Source organism: Talpa occidentalis, unplaced genomic scaffold (assembly GCF_014898055.3).
Source record: "Talpa occidentalis isolate TD23 unplaced genomic scaffold, MPIMG_talOcc4v2.1 talOcc4.8, whole genome shotgun sequence".
NCBI classification, from domain to species: Eukaryota; Metazoa; Chordata; class Mammalia; order Eulipotyphla; family Talpidae; genus Talpa; species Talpa occidentalis.
Genome location: NW_023605194.1, coordinates 75,545,483 through 75,561,262, shown reverse-complemented (window position 1 = coordinate 75,561,262; position 15,780 = coordinate 75,545,483). Strand labels below are relative to the sequence as shown.

The following is a 15,780-nucleotide window of genomic DNA, read 5'->3' as shown; positions in this document are numbered from 1 at the left end:
TCATCTTAGTGATTCTTCTCTCGTCCGGACACCCTAAGTCAACAGCAGGTGCTGTTGGCCTCGTTCCGATATAGCTCAGCACCATCTGCCTCCCCCACTCCACGGTCACCAGCCAGAACGCTCCCCACCCCTTGTCTGGACGGTTCAAATAGCCTTCCTGTGGTTTTCGTGCTATCCCTGCTAGAAGAGAAGTCTGGGTTCTCGTTTCAAACAGAAATTTGATTATATTACTCCTTTGCTTACAGTGACTTCTCCTGCACCTAGAATAAACCCTGGAAGCCTTACTCCAGCCCAGCCCCATGGCCATCCCTGACCACAGCTCTGACCTTTGCCCTCACTTCCCCTCACCCAGCGGCTCTGTTCCTGGAGCCACCCTGGCCTCGGAGCCTTTACCTGTGCTGCCCTCTGCCCTGTCTTTCCCTGCTGACTCCATGTCTCCTCTTCAGAGCGCCCACCCACCCAAGCCAGCAGCCCCGCCGCTCGCTCTCAGGGCTGCCTGTGTATTCTTTTACTTTCTGGAATGATCTATTTGTATGATTCTGTCCCCTGTCCCCCTACCTCTAGAGTGTTACTTTTCTGAGAGCCTGTTCTCTTCATATTCCAGAAGTTGCCACTGTTACCCAGTACCCAAGGTGCTCAGTGAACAGGGAGTCTTCTGGCTGCCCCAGCACCACGACTGACAGCCAGGCAGCTCGGGAACAGCTCAGTCTGAGGGCTGCGGAGAGTCAGGGAGTCGGCAGGAGGGAGGCTCCCAGGCAGGTCCAGCAGCGTCCTCACAACGCCTCAGTCCAGGGAGGCTCCTGCCTCCACTGTGCCTTCTTGGGCTCTGGGCCTCCGCCCTCCAAACCCAAGTCCTCTGTTTTCCCGAGTGGCAGCACTGGCTTGGACTTGGGCAGACCTCAGTTTTAGAAATCCCAGGCCCGCCTCTTATTCGCTGGGTGATCTTGGACATGTTTTGCAATCTCTGAGTCTTCGTTACTACAATTAGAAAATGAGAACAATCAAAATAATAAAAGGAACTATAACTCCTGGGACTGTCTGCAATGAACATTAACTCTTGTTAGCATCATTTTTGTTCTTGGTCTGGCAGCTATTACTTTGGGGTGCCTACCTCCCTTCCCCTCTAGGACCTCCCTCCTCTCTTCTGGCAGCCCTGCCAGGTGTCCAGGGAAGTAGCAAGGCCCCCAGCATCCTGCCCTGTTTGGATGCAGGGCTTAGAGCCCTCCTTTCCTCCTGCCCACTTCTCAGAAGCACACGCGTCCTCTGGGGCGCCTGTGAAATGGTGTCTACAGCCCACCCAGGCCTCAGCCCAGCAGCCCTGCCCTCCTCTCTCCTCAAGCTCTTCCTCCCCCTGAGTTCCTCTACCCTGTTGTCACCAGAGTTGCGAAGATACAGACTCATAAAGCAATGCATGCAGTGGAGCTGGTGTTACCTTGACTTTAAAAAACACATCCCCTCAGAGGGCAAATCTTAGCCCAAAGGAGCGTCTGGTCCCTGGTGAGTTCAGTCACAGCGGGGGTGGTGGGGCTGGTGGCTTCGTGACATCTTTCAGGAGCTGCCTGCCCCGCTGTCCTGTGCTTTGAGTCTCCATTGCATTTCTCCCCTTGGCACCCATAGGTGCCTGCACACTCCCGTAGGCGGCCACCTCTCAGGCTGGGGGTGTGAGGCCTAGGACCCCCACACGACCTAGCCCTGCAGACCCCGGGCCTTGCAGCCTCTGCATGTCTTTCTGACATGTAGGGCGAGGTGAGTCCTCTCCTCCCTGTGCCCGGAAGGCAGCCCTTCCTGTGAGAACCTGCCCCACCTCAGCCAAGGTCCCGTGCACAGCCCTTTCCCACCACGGAGAAAATAGCAAGAAAAACAGATGAGAACTGATACCCTGCACTGCGGTCTGCTGGGACCTGGCCCTGGAAGAGCCCCAGGAAAGCTTTAATCCCAGGGCTCCCAGCTATCAGGAAAAGGGGGGGATGGGCGCACCCCTCTAGCTAGGCCTGGCCTCCTCGCTCTCCCACCTGGGCGGCTGTCAGAACCTAGCTCCTCTTTCGTCGGGTTGGTGGGGGTCGCGGTGGGATGTGGTTGCCCAGGTGTGAGTCCTGGGCTAGGCCCCCACACTCAAACTGGACAGCAGAGGTCACCTTTCCCACCCCGTTGCCGGGCAGTACTCTCTGAACAGGGCCCTGAGGTTCTGATTTAAAGCTTATCATCAAAAAGGAGTATTCCCAGTCTGCCTAACTTGCTGCTTCTAAGCCACCAGTGCTCAGCCAGGTGCTCCACGGAGCTTGGAGTCAGGTGCTGCCTGTTTCTGTGCCTGAGGTTTTAATCTGTGAAGCGGGGTTCCACAGGGCTGTACTCCCAGGTGGTTATGAGGTTTACTCAGACATGAGTGTAAGAGGCTCTGTAAGTGATCAAACCTTAGCTGTTTGGTGGTGGTGGTGGTGGGGTGCTGGCTTTTGTCTCTCTGCAGCTGCAGCCTCTGTGGTCCTGCTGCCCCCCTCTGGGGACTCAGGCCCCCCCCCCCCCCCCCCCGCCTTGTGACTGATCACAGTGACCTGCACTCCCATGGCCACACTCATCCAGAGGTCCTTTCTCCACAGGGCATGCGGGGAGCAGATGGGGTCATTGGGAATGAGCCAAGGTTGGCAGAGCTGCTAGTTAGTTTGCATTTCTGAGCACCTAAAGATGCCAGGGTTTCCTGGGGCTTGGAGGGGTGGGAGCTCAGGCACAGGAATGTTTGCAGGGAGTTTTCATGTGTTATTCCATTTGATCCTCACCCTCTGAAGTGGGTCCCAGCATCTGATTATTTTTTTTTCTTTTTTAAAAAGATTTATTTATTTATGCATACAAGAACTGGGGTACAGGCCAGAGGTGCGAGGGGTGAGAGGATTCACCAGAGGCAGAGTGAGGAACAGAACAGGAAGACTGACTGAAATACACTGCTGAGGGGAGCAGCGGACCAGACAGGAGAGGTCTACTGTGCCATGTGGGTAGCTCCCTGGCCAGCCAGGGATTGAACTTGTGCTGCAGTAGCTGTGGATTGCTTCATAGTGCAGTGCTTAACCCCTTGCACCACCAGGGAGGCCCAACACCATCTCATTTTGCAGAGGAAGAGTTGATTTTGCAGGTTGCAGAAGTGTGGTTCAAGTTTGGGTCACTGACTTCCGGTGTCTGCACACAGCTGACTGTCCTGTGGGGATCCAGAGGAGGAACTGGGTGTCAGTTACAATATAAGGGCAAGAGTTGTGCCTCGGAGTGGCACAGGAAGACGCTGGCTGGTGGCTTTCAAGACCCCCTGGTGCTTTGGGGACCCTGGAGTCCATGACTGATCACAGAGTAGGAGACTGTGGGCTTCATCTTTGGTCCTCAGTTTCCCCATTGGAATGATGACGATGTTGGGAGTGAGGTTCCAAAGGTCCATTCTAGTGCTTGCTTTCCAGATATGGCTGGGGGTGGGATATGGTCTGACCTCTCCAATCTCCCCCAAATCATTTCCTTCCTATCCTCATAAAGCCTTCCTGGAGCAGTGGACTTCGGTGATGGAAAGGTATTGGGGTGAGAAGACCCTTGCGTGGAATTGCTGTGGAGGAGAGAGCCTCAGATTTTGCAGGGGCAGAGAAAACAGAGCGAGGCTTCCCCCTTCACACCCGTGGGGCTCAGTAGCTGTTTACAGCTCCAGGGCACTGCATCCCTCTCGGAAGCTGCATTGGAAAATAACAACTGGGCAGCTGCTCGCTGAGCCAGCTCCTGGGCATGGAGCCGGCGGCCCCAGCCTGATACTGGCTCTCGGGCCAGTGTGTGGGCAGAGGACTCGCTGGTTGCTGGCTGGGCTGCAGTAAACAGAAGCGGAGCCCCAAAGCCATTGAAATCCTTAGCTCTCAGTGGGGAGGGGAGGTAACCGGGGTACCTCATGCTTTCATCGTCAGTGTGTCCCAACATGAAAAGGCTGCCCCTTGCCAGTGCCCTGCTCATGTCCTTCCAAGGACAAATCACAACCTTAGTTGTCTTGTTTTAGTGTTTCCTTACTGCTTTCCCCCAATGCGAGCTGTTTCCAGTCAAGGCTCCTTTTTCATATTCCCAGCACAGAGAGCATTGCCATCAAGGAAAGCACTCAAAAGTGCTGGCTGAAAAGGGCACTCACACCTGTGTCCCCACAAGCCAAGTCCTGTTCTGGGGTGTGCTCAGTGACCCTCAGTTTTCTTTCCTGAGAATAATTCCCAGTCAGCCTGGGACAGAGCTGGTTTTTCAGACCAACCTGTTGGAAGATAAACTGTACACTGGTTGCAAGGAGCAGGGGAGGTCAAGATGGAGGTCAGTGGGGGTGCTGGCAGGGGAGTGCGGGGAGAGCCAAGATGGCATTGTCAGCTGGTCCAAGGGAAGGGCTGTCTTGGCTGTTTTGGCCGGTGTAGGTGTGTGTGAGAGTGTGTGGTGCCTGCTGTGTGGCTTTGGGCAGGTCACGTGTCTGCTTTGAACCTCAATTTCCTGCTCGGTCCATTGGGTCCTCATTGTACCTGCGCTGTTGAGAAGCAATGAGATGACCAGTAGGGATGGATCGAGAATGTGTCAGTGATTTGCCTTTAATGATTTTTATTTCTTAATTTTGATTAAAACCCCTAAGAGAGATCCTTTGTTATTTTTTTTAAAGATTTATTTATTTATGCCTACAAGAACTGGGGTGCAGACCAGAGGTGCGGGGGGGCAGGTGAGAGGATTCACCAGAGACAGAGTGGGGAGCAGAACAGGCAGCCTGACTGAAATCCATTGCTGAGGGGAGCAGTGGGCGAGTCAGGAGAGGTCTGCTGCGCCATGTGGGTTGCTCCTGGGGGATCGAACTCGTGCTGCAGTGGCTGGAGATAGCTTGATAGCACTGTCTTTAACCCCTGCACCACCAGGGAGGCCCCAGATTCTTTGTTATTTTTCTTTTTCAATAATATCTTTATTGTTGTTCTGGTTTCCCACATTCCACAGGAGGGACTAGCAAGTGCCTGGGCAGCTCTGCCTGCATCTTAGCTCCTGAAGACTCTGCCCTGTAGCCAAAGACCTGCACTGCCCCTCCCTGGTCCTGGCTGGGTGGCTGGGGGTGGGAGGCTTCTCTTAGGGACCCCTGGGGCCTGGGTGAGACTGAAGGCTGCTTCACTCTCTGCTCTTCTCTCCCCCAGGTACAAGACCGTGGTGACTCCGCGGAGGGCGGCCGTGGCCATCGCGGGCTGCTGGATTCTCTCCTTTGTGGTGGGCCTCACGCCCATGCTGGGCTGGAACAACCTGAGTGAGGTGGAGCGGGCCTGGGTGGCCAACGGCAGCGTGGGCGAGCCGGTCATCAAGTGCGAGTTCGAGAAGGTCATCAGCATGGAGTACATGGTCTACTTCAACTTCTTTGTCTGGGTGCTGCCCCCGCTGCTGCTCATGGTCCTCATCTACCTGGAGGTCTTCTACCTGATCCGCAAGCAGCTCAACAAGAAGGTGTCAGCGTCCTCGGGCGACCCGCACAAGTACTATGGGAAGGAGCTGAAGATCGCCAAGTCACTGGCCCTCATCCTCTTCCTCTTCGCGCTCAGCTGGCTGCCCCTCCACATCCTGAACTGCATCACCCTCTTCTGCCCATCCTGCCAAAAGCCCAGCATCCTCATCTACATCGCCATCTTCCTCACACATGGCAACTCGGCCATGAACCCCATCGTCTATGCCTTTCGCATCCAGAAGTTCCGGGTCACCTTTCTTAAGATTTGGAATGACCATTTCCGCTGCCGGCCCGCACCCCCCATTGACGAGGACCCCCCAGAAGAGAGGCCCGATGACTAGACTCTGCCTTCTGCTCCCACCTGCCCACATCCGGGTATCTCAGCCCGGTCGGCACCTCCTCACTGTTTGACCCATTCCCCAAAGCCTTCCCTGGCTGGGCTGTGGGGTGTGGTGCCCTGCACCTCGGCTCCTGGGGGAGGTTTGGAAGGGCAGCCTATGGGGAAGGAACCATGTAACCCAAGGGGAGAAGGGAAGTGGGCTGAGCCCCCCCACTTGCTGAGCAGCCCAGCATTGACCTGGGTGACCCGCGGACTGAGATGTCAAAGGTGCCGGGAGGGCAAACACAGGAATCCCTTGGCGGTGCAAGCCCGAGACTCAACTTGAGAAGAGGACAGATGTCCCTCCAGGATCAGGGAAAGAGAGAAACTAAATGTGCTGGCCTCGCTTTCTCTCCTGTTCTGCAGGAGAAGGTGGCCAGAGCAGCCAAGGGGTAGGAATGAGGAGCCCCAGTCTTTACCAGGACTCCCACCAGAGAGCCCCACAGTGCCAGGACCCTGTGCTCCCTCCCGGCCATACCGGGTGACTGGGTGCCTGCTCTCCTCATTCTGGGGAGCCCGGGGTTATATAGGGGAGAGGCAGAAAGAGCAGGTCCAGATATCATTTCCAACATGTGTTTTATTTTCCACTATTTCATTTGGACCCTGGGTGGGGTCTTGGAGGCCCCCAGTGAGATTGGAGTGGTAGGTGCAGTTCTCAAATACCCACCAGATGGCAGCACTGAGCCCAAGGTCTTGCTGCACGTGTCCCAAGGAACAGCCTGGCCTGGACTCTTCCAGGTGACACCCCTCTCTGCGCTTCCTGGCCAGATGGAGAGGAGAACCCCATATGTGCCAACTCTTGGGAGTCATTCTGCCTGTCTGGGGAGGGGGTGGACTAGGGCAAGTGGACTGACTGCGCACTCTTGGGGTGGGGTGTGGCAGGCTGGCACAGGTCCGAGAAGACCACCCTCCTGAGTGGGGGTGGGAGGGCTTGTTGGCATTCAAATGCCTTCAGCCCTTTTGGCACTTAGCACTTTTTGGCGACTTCAAGAGCTCTGTAACAGCATTGAGGCTTTCAAGGCATCTGGGAAAGAACTGACGCCCTGCGAAGCCAGGAGCCCCTCGTCCGGAGAGCGGGGTTCTCAGTATGAAAAGCAGCCCCAGGCCTTCACTCCAGGCCTTTCCCTCTGTCAGAGGGGGTGTCCCCTGCTCCCCAGGGTGGGCCACGTGACTAATAAAAGCCTGAACCCTCCTGGAGAGATCTCAATTGTCTGGCTGCCCACCCCAGCCCTGCAGAGGGCAACAGACAACCTCAGGGAGAAGATGCCAAGGCGGGGTGTGGGAGATGCTGGGCAGGTGTGGGGGTGTTGGGAGCAAGGGGGCGCTCCAGAGAAAGGTGCATCTGTTCCTGTAGCCATGTACTTGGGTAGCAAACCCTGAAGGTGAAAGCAAGACCCTGAAAAACCTCACATCTGGAGGCCCCCTGACATCTGGAGTCCCCTCCTGGCAGCACCTCCCCCTGGTGTCACACGTGAAGGCCCCTCATGGTGACACGTTTGCACCCCCTTGCGGTGACACATGCCTCCCCGTCACGACAGCAAAGCCCCCGCACCGAACACCACACGCTTTTATTTGAGCACGTCTGGCCCCAGCACAACCCTGCGGGGTCCTTCTAGTGTTGCACCCGCTAGGTATCCTGGTGCTAGGAAGCCTGGCTGAGGCCTCTGGGCCCTCCCAGGCACCGGGCTCCGGCCTCTGGCAGGGAGGCTAGACAAGGACAGGGAGCGAAGCCATCTGCTGTCGCTGTGGAAACGTGGTCTGGGAAGTCCATGGTTTGATCCTTCGTCTGGGGGTCTGACCCCTCAGGTTGTGGCACCTGGGAGAGAACACACTTCCTGAGCCCCTGATGTTAGGCTGAAGAGGTGAGGTGGGGCAGGGGAAGAAGCACCCTCTTCCCTTCTCCAGCCCCTCCCAAGACACCCCGATCTGTGCTCTGCCTTGAAAGCCTTTCTCAATTGTCCAGAGCCTCAGAACCACCCAGAAAGCAAGGGTGGGGTCCGGTCGTCAGCCCCACCTCTGACAGGACACAGGTCCAGGGTCTGCCCATACCCCAAGACTGGGCCTGTCCTGTGCCCATCCACTGAGTCACCCCCTTCCCGGCCTTACCAGTACTGCCCATCCTGGTGGTGGCCCCAAAATGTCCCCCAGGACGTGCCTGTGATGGCAGATTTGCACCAGAGCCAATACTGCCCCCCCACCCCGCTTTTCACCACCCCCTGCTCCAGTTGGCACCTCCAGAGGCTGCAGAGGTGTGGGCCCTGCCAGTTACCTTTCTCCTGGCAGCTTCCTCCAGTCACCCTCAGTGTGTGGCTGAGGCTGAAAGAGATCCTGTAGGTTAGAGCTGAGGGTGGGGGCCTGCTGGGGGACCCGCAGAGGGGAGGGGGCACAAGAGAGGCCCAAAGCTGCCCACTTTACCCAGGAGATCCAGACACACTCCCTCCTTTCCCACCCTCCTACTGAGAAAGAATTGAGGCCAGCCTCACCTCACCTGCCCCCTCTGTGCCTCTCCCAGGGCTCGCCTCACCTAGGCCAGCCGGAGAAGAGGTAGTGTCTGTCCTCCCATCCATGGGAGGGTCCCTAAGGAGGATGTTCTTCAAACCCTCACCTTTGACCTCCAACCGGCAATCCACAGAGGCCTCCCCCAGCACATTGATGGCCTTGCAGGTGTAGACCCCCGAATCAAAGGGGCAGGGCTTCCGGATCTCCAGCGTGCAGATGCCATGCTCGGTGAGGGCGCGGTACTTGGGGTCGCCCTGGAGGTCCATCTTGTTTTTCATCCAGATGATCTTGGGCTGGGGGAGTTGATCAGGAGCGGGTGGGAAGGTGGGGGCTGGGCAGGCTCTCCAAGACCACCCTCAAGTTTGGGCAGAGATGCCAGAGCATTCCTCAGCCCAGCACCCTGCCCGTCCCCCCACAGCGGGCCCTGCCCCTCACCTTGGGTGAGGCTCGCACACTGCAGAACAGCTGGGTGCTGTAGCCAGGGGTGGAGGTGTGGTCAGCCAGGGGCTGAGTGAAGGTGGGGGCCTCATAGAAGTCTCGCTCAACAAACCCTTTGGGTTTAGCGACAATATCTGGGTTCAGGGGAGAAAACGGGGTGAACTGGAGATTATAGGAGTAGACCTTGTAGCACTGATTTCCCTACTTTCCTAAAACAATCTTAGTGCACACCGCAGCATCGCATTTGATTTGCACGTTCTTCCACACTTTGCTCCCAATTGACAGGTGGGAAAGGAAACCCTTGGTGACCGAGTGACTTAGGGGTGGGCGGTCACGTGATGACTGAGGTTCCCTGGGTAGGAGCAGGGGCTCTGGAGCAAGTCAGAGCCTCATGGGGGACCGTCCATGTCCTCCTGGGTCCTCCTCGGAAGCTCCATGGCAGGCCCCAGGCCCCTGGGATCTTCGGGGAGCAAAGGAAGGCTTACATGCAGGACCTTAGAGATGGAATGTCCCAAGCAGGCAGCTGTGTGGAGACCGAGCCTAGGGGCTCCCCTCGCTGCCAGGGAGGGGTGCAGAGAAGGGAGTGGGCTGGGGAGCCAGAGCGATGATCTTGGCTGAGAGTGGAGACTAGCAACTCAGAGATACCACATTTCATTTCTGTTTGTCTTTGGAGACCTGGCTGGCTTTCCTTTTTTAAACAAAAAATTTTCCTTAATTCTGTGCAGCTCAGGCTGGTGTTAAAAAGAATGCGCCTTCCCGAGCCCACACAGACTGCGCGGGGGTGCGAGCCGCGGCGGGAGAGGGGCTTGGAATGCCACATTTGACGCAGGAGGGTCATGTGCCTGTGGAGACTGTAAATACCCGTATCTCTCTGTCCATCTCGGTGGTGCTAGATCCTATCTCCCGGGTCCACCTACGACCCACTGCCGGGGGAGCCCCTCCCTCCAGACGCCGCCTTCGAGAACTGGAATCAGCACACAGCCCCCCCCCCCAGCTTCTCATTGCATGGGTTCGCTGCTGTGTTTGTTAAAACCAATCAGCCACTCCAAGTCTTGACAGTCCTCTGTGTGTATGTGCTTGAGTGTGTGTGTGTATGTGTGTGCCTGTGTGTGTGTGTGTGTGTGCATAGCTGTGCCTGGGGGATGGGGGTAGAGACCTGTGGGGAGGGCTCTGAGACCCCCAGGCAAAGACGGAGACAGGGAGAGGGCTCTTGTGCCAGGTCTGGCTTGCCTTCCAGTCTGGTGGACCCACCTGCCTTCTGGATGCGGGCAAGTTCCTTGGTGGTGGCGGCCGAGGCGCTGAGACCACAGAGGTTTTCCGAGAAGACCCGGAAGGAGTAGGAGTTGCCCACGATGAGGTCAGAGATGGTGCAGGTGGTCGGGTGGTAGCGCTCCAGCACTGTGAACCATTGCTGAGGAACCCCCGCTCCGTCAGCCTCGCCTCTCCCCTGCCTTCACCCTCACTGCTGGCCTGCACCCCCTTCCTCAGGAGGCCTCCCTCCATGCCCTCTGCCCTGAGAGTCCAACCATCCAGCCATGGGCCCAAGGGGCTGAATCAGGAGAGGGTCCCTTGGGCCCCTCGGGTGACCTCTCTGGGGTCCTCAGAGAATTCTGGAACCTTGCTACTACTCTGTGTGGTCCGCAGACCTGCAATCTGGGAATTACCTGGGCGCTTCTTAGAAGTGTGGGACCTCACTCTGGTCTAACCAGTGAGACTTTGCATTTTAGGAAGATTCCCAGGTGATTCCTATGCACATTATGTTTCCAGAAACACTGCTCAATTTTTGTTTCCAGAAACAATTCAGCCCTCCTTGCAGTCTTCAGGAGGAAACTGAGGCCTGGCTTGCCAAAAGCTACACAGGGAGTCAGTAAATCACTGGTGGTCAGACCAGGCCTCAGTCTGTGGACTCTTGGTGGGCTGGGCCTTCCAGGCACTATTCCTCCCCGCCCCTCTCTGCCCCAGCAGGCCTCACCCCTGTCTTCTTGTCTGCCTTCTGCACCGTGTAGCCCAGGAGCTCTGTGTTGCCTGTGTCCCGGGGTGGAGTCCACTCAAGAGCAGCGTTGCAGCCCCAGACGTCCACTAGCCTGATGCTGCTGGGGGGTCCAGGTTTCTCTGAAGGACCAGAGTGCGAGGGGGTGCAGATGTGAGGGCTGGGTGTGCCACAAGTCACCCCACCCAAGATCAGGCCCCTATCATGCTTTCCTGGCCTGACACCCACCAGCCTTCAGCTTTGGGGGGAAGGAAGTGGGGCCTGGGTCTCCACGGAGAAGGCCCTGCCTCCCCTGTCCCCCTGCCCGTACCAATCACCAGGATGTTGATGGCTGCCTTGGCCTCCAGGCCTTCCAGCTGCACGGTGAGCTCGTAGCAGCCAGAGTCGGCACGCTGGGCTGAGCGGATGAAGAGGATGGAGTCCCGGTCCCCCGTTCGCACGCTCACCCTCTGACTGTCCAGGGCCTGGCCGTTGTGGGTCCACGAGGCCTGAGGCTTGGGGTTCCCCTGCGAGAGAGGAGCCCTCAGAGTGGGTGCAGGAGGTACTAGTGTCACACTCCCTCAGCTCTGGGGATCTCTGGAGCCTGGTCGAGGAGAGTTGGCCCCATCAGCCCTTCCCAAGAGGGAAAGTGGAGGCTGGAGACACAGATGCTGACCAGAGCCACATCCTCCAGGTGTCCAGCCAGCCGGGAGTTGCTTTGTCCATAGGCCGGGGCATCACACCCCAGCTGTGGATGGGGCTGAGGGAAGGTGAGGCCATCCTGGTGGGTCCCAGGTAGATCTCCACGGGAATCCTGAGCTTTCCCTCTCCCGACACACCTCACATGGAAGCCAGGCCCTACCCAGCAGGAGGCACACCCACCTGGAAGGGGATTTGCAGGTTGACCGCCTCTCCCACCTGGCGGATGTAGGTCTCACGAAGGTGGCGGGGGACACGGATCTTGGGGGCCTCTGCCTCAAAGCAAGAGACTAGGTTTAGCACAGCAGTGGATAGCTGATGGGGGGCCTCCTGTGGCAGGGTCAGGGGAAGGGGTGGTTGGTGAAGCCTGCTGGCCAGAGGCCTCCTGGGTGTGTTCTGGGGCTGCCTCCTGTTGGGAAGGTGTAGTTCGCTCTGGAGATCCAGGGACCCAAATCCCCTAAGCCCTTGGGGAGTTGAGAGCTGGGGCATTCCAGGAGGGCAGGGCCTCTGTGGAGTGAACTGGTAAGCCTCTCGGGCATGCCCTTGGCATCCAGACCCTGCCAGCCTAGGATCTGCTCTGCCGCCCAGGCCAGGCATTCCCAGGCTCCAGATGGACCTTGTGGGCTCCCTGGCTCCCCCTGGTGGAGAGCAGGTGCTGCACCCTTTGCCCCGCTGCACCCATTTTCCTCTTGATCCGCTACTTCCACCTTCCACCAGCCCAGGACCTTCAGAGAAGCTCCCGGACACTTGTCTGCCCTGTGCTCTATCACGGCCTGGCCAGATGGAAGGATGGGGATCTGTCCTCGTAAATGGCCCAGAGCAGACGTGCCGCCTTGGTCCCCTGTCACCCTCCCGCTGCCTTCAGTCTGACAGTCCTTCCTGACATCCCGCTGCAGCCATTGCCGTGGAGGGAGCAGCTTGCTCACGGCCACCCGGCCAAGTGCAACCGCAGAAGCCATTGGGCATTCAGGGGCAGCTGCAGCAGCCTCTGCCATTGTCCCCCTGTTGGTGGGGGGTGAGGAGAGGGGTGGCGGAGGCTCCTCAGCAGCAAACAGGTGGCAACAGCTGGTTGGTGCCGCGCAGGGCGGAGGGGGAGAAGGCTGAGAAGGAACACTGTGTCTCTGAGGATTAGCTGTGTAGGCACTTGGCTCCAGGAGCGCCAGGCTTGGGATCTCCAGGGGCAGCTGCAGGGGCCAGGAATGCTTGGCAGCTCCAGGTGGCTGAGGAGGGACAGCTGAGCAGCCGAGGATTCTGGATGGGGTCCCCGCCCTGCCCAGCCCTTGAAGAGGGCCTGGCTGCTCCCCACTTGTTCACGGCCTCCTCCCCCTCTTCTCTCCAGGAAATCCCCTTCCTTCCTGCCAGAGGAATCTTAATGGAGTGGTGGGTGCTGAGTGTGCCTGGCTCCTTCTGCATTGGGCTTCAGGCACCAGAAGTCTAGGGCCCCTGGGACTCAAGGAGGGAAGGTTTAGGTGCCTTCCAACCAGGAGGCCTCCCTGGCACCTCTAGGCTGTCTTGTGTCTCTACCGTGGCTGCCAGGTGGGAGCAGTTCCCCCCAGACTAGAGGACGGGGACATCCCTGGCCTTGCAAACCACCTGGCAGGCTGTGAGTAGTCCCAGGGAATCGGGTTGGGTGATTTGTTGGGCTGGAGGCTTCAAGGAGTTCCTGGACCCTCGGAGCCTCCTTGGCTGGGACAGACCAGCTGTGATCATCTTCCATCTGAAGCTTTCTAGCCCCCTGGTTCCTATGCCCCTCAGGCCTTATAGTCGAGATGTATTTCCTTGGATCCAAGCTTGACCATACCTGTGGCCATGAAGACCCCTTGTCAGAGGCCCTGTCTGGAGGCCTTGTCAGAACAGTAAGGTTCTGCAACAGCCTCTGCCAGGAACCATCTGTCCCTGAGAAGGGAGGTGGAGAAGGCCTCAGGCCACCTGCTGGCCTATATCTCTCCTCACCTTGTGGCCCTGGGCTGTCCCCAGAGACCTCAGATCAGACCAAATGACTCACTGCCATTAACAGTCTGAAACCTGATCGGTACTGGGAGGAGAGCGAGGGTAGGCTGCACCCTGCAAATAGAAATCTTAGCAAGGAGACAGCAGCTGGCCTCCTGGGTCCCGCGCAGCCCTGCTCTCCTAGGGATGCAGAAGCCTTCATGGGCCTCTGCAGAATTCTTGTCTTCCTCCTGCTAAGTCAGCAGTGAAGGAGAGGGATGAGAGTGCTCTGTGCACCAAAGTCTTTGCGAGACCCCAGGCGATGTGAAGAGCTGAAAATGGGAAGAAAATGAGCTCCAGGGCCCCAAGAGGGCTTAAGATTAGACAGGAGGAAGAGGATGGACTCTTGGCCTGGGGACCCTGAGGCAGCTGGGGGGTTGGGCTTTCATTTCTGGGGTCAGGAAGCCCTTCTCCCACACTTAGAGGCTGGGTTTCTCTTGGAAATGGCCTCCTGAACATCCAGTGGCCCCTTGTTACTGAGGAACCTGGATTTTTCTTAAGGCAAGATAGTGACAGCACATGGCTCGCACAGGTGAGCTGGGGGGTGGGCAGTGGCCCCCTGTTCCTTCCTCCTGCCGGCCTCCGGTTCTCCCTTCAGCCTGGGAAGGACTGGGAGCAGAGGGACGGGACTCACCTATGATGGCTCGGATGTGCACAGGCTGGTCCAGCACCGCCGGGGGGCCAGCCCCTGCAGAGCTCACCGCAGCCACACGCAGCAAGAACTTGTCGCCCAGAGCCAGGTTCCGCACCGTCAGCTGGGTCACCATCATGGGCCGGGGGTTCACAGGCACCCACTCCGAGGCTGGGAAAGTGGAGTGGGGACAAGATGGCTCTGTGTTTGCGGGTACCCTTCTCAGCGGGGCTTCCCTTCTTGCTGGTGGCCAGGGAAGTTGACCTCCCTCTCTGGGCCTTATGTTCCCCTTGTCCCACTTCCCTGACTTCTCACTGCTAAATGGCATTAGAGACACCTGATGCCTGAGCCTGGGATTGGAGGCAAAAGATGGGGTTGCTGGAGCCCAGAGAGAGTTGGACACATTTGCCAAGTCACACAGCAAGGTAGGGGCAAAGGCAGAGGCCAGGCTGAACTCAGCTGCCACGGAGTGGACAATAGGACAGTGGCAACAGGAGTTAGGCCTGTCCCTCTATTTGTCCTCACTGTCTCTTATTCTAAGCCCCCAGTCCCCAGCTGCTTTGCTTCCCACCTCCTACTGGCCCTCCCCAAGCAGGGTCCTTGAGACTTAGGTGGGTCACTTTTCATGAAAGTGTCCCATCACTTTGCATAGAGGCTCCCTGGTGTGAGAGGACAGGGCCTCCTGAGGTCACTGGGCCATCTTCCTGCCCTCAGAGGGGCATGGGTTGGGCAAGAAGTGGTGGGTGAGTGGGTGAGTGGACTGCCTGCACTTCCTCCTCTGTCTCCCCCTGCCCCTGCTTCGACACAGTCACAGGGCGGGGGTCCGACCCTGCTGTCCCCTGGCCCACCCCTGGGTATGGGGCTTAGCCCAGAGCTCACCTCCCTCTCTGCAGAGTTCCAGCACATAGCCCTGGAGCCCCAGACGCCCTAGCCTGTCTGGGGGCTCCCAGCTCACACTCACGGAGCTGTCACTCACGTCCTCCAAGGCCAACAGCAGCGGGGCGCTGGGAACATCTGGGGGAGAAGCAGGCAGATGAGTCTCATATCCAGGGCTCTCCCTACCCTCTCCCTGCTGTGCTTCTCCCTCCTCCACCTGCCCTACGTGTCACCTTCACTGGGAGGTGCAGGTTTAGTGGCAGCAGGGGCCACAGAGGCCTCTGGGGCAGCAGGGGCTGCAGGGGTGTCTGGAGCAGCAGGGGCCTCAGGGGCATCTGGGGCAGCAGAGGCTGTAGGGTCTGCAGGGTCAGCTGCAGGGTCGGCTGGGGTGGCTGAGGCAGCTGGGGCCGCAGGGGCAGTGGAGGCAGGTTCCTGAGCAGCTGGTTCCTGTGGCTTGGGAGCTGGCTCTTCCCCAGTGGACTCCGATGCTGCCCCTTCTCCCGAGGGCTCTGTGATGGGCATCTTGGCAGCCTCAGCAGCCATCTCCTCCAGACCCCCGGCAGGAGCCTCCGAGGTGGCTTTCCCTGTCATTGCCGGTCAGCTGAGGGCCGGGCTGGAGTGTGCAGGGGTCAGCAGTGGAGGGGCTGGGTCTCCAGGGTGCCCGGGACACCTAGGTCTGGGCTTATATAGTCGGGTGGCCCCGCCCCCAGCAGAATGATTCCCAGCTGTGAGGTCAGGTCAGGCAGGAGGACTGGAGGGCGGGAGGCACCCAGGCCAGGAATAGCGCTGGGGGAGGAACCACAGGGTCCCTTAAGGAGCACACTACCTCGTCCATCCCCTGATTGGAT

The 15,780-nt window shown here is 58.4% G+C and overlaps 2 protein-coding genes across 5 annotated transcripts in view; one reads left to right on the top strand and one right to left on the bottom strand.

The window, feature by feature from the left end:
* ADORA1 (adenosine A1 receptor) overlaps positions 1-7,018 on the top strand; it is a 32,910-nt gene extending 25,892 nt beyond the window's left edge. For all 4 annotated transcript variants that reach the window (XM_037496737.2, XM_037496736.1, XM_037496738.1 and 1 more), the window contains one exon: positions 5,154-7,018. In XM_037496737.2, coding sequence (XP_037352634.1) covers positions 5,154-5,793 — 640 coding nt within the window. In that variant the 3' untranslated portion in view covers positions 5,794-7,018. The remainder of the gene's footprint in view (positions 1-5,153) is intronic.
* A 615-nt stretch (positions 7,019-7,633) lies between these two features.
* MYBPH (myosin binding protein H) lies at positions 7,634-15,523 on the bottom strand. The gene is made up of 11 exons (XM_037497724.1): positions 15,363-15,523; positions 15,166-15,227; positions 14,936-15,070; positions 14,060-14,227; positions 11,620-11,708; positions 11,069-11,264; positions 10,741-10,880; positions 10,020-10,179; positions 8,766-8,902; positions 8,356-8,623; positions 7,634-7,647 (listed from the first exon to the last, which is right to left on the bottom strand). Exons 1-11 carry the CDS (start codon positions 15,521-15,523, stop codon positions 7,634-7,636), a joined length of 1,530 nt encoding a protein of 509 aa, XP_037353621.1.
* Positions 15,524-15,780: the final 257 nt, after the last annotated feature.

Excerpts from the sequence above, each read along its gene's own strand:
- MYBPH (XM_037497724.1), bottom strand. The coding sequence starts at position 15,523 with ATGACAGGGAAAGCCACCTCGGAGGCTCCTGCCGGGGGTCTGGAGGAG. Across the intron at positions 15,228-15,362 it reads CAGGAACCAGCTGCTCAGGA|CCCTGCTGCCCCAGAGGCCT; the intron begins ACCTGCCTCCAC and ends CACCCCTGCAGC. Across the intron at positions 14,228-14,935 it reads GGAACTCTGCAGAGAGGGAG|CCTCGGAGTGGGTGCCTGTG; the intron begins GTGAGCTCTGGG and ends CCACTTTCCCAG.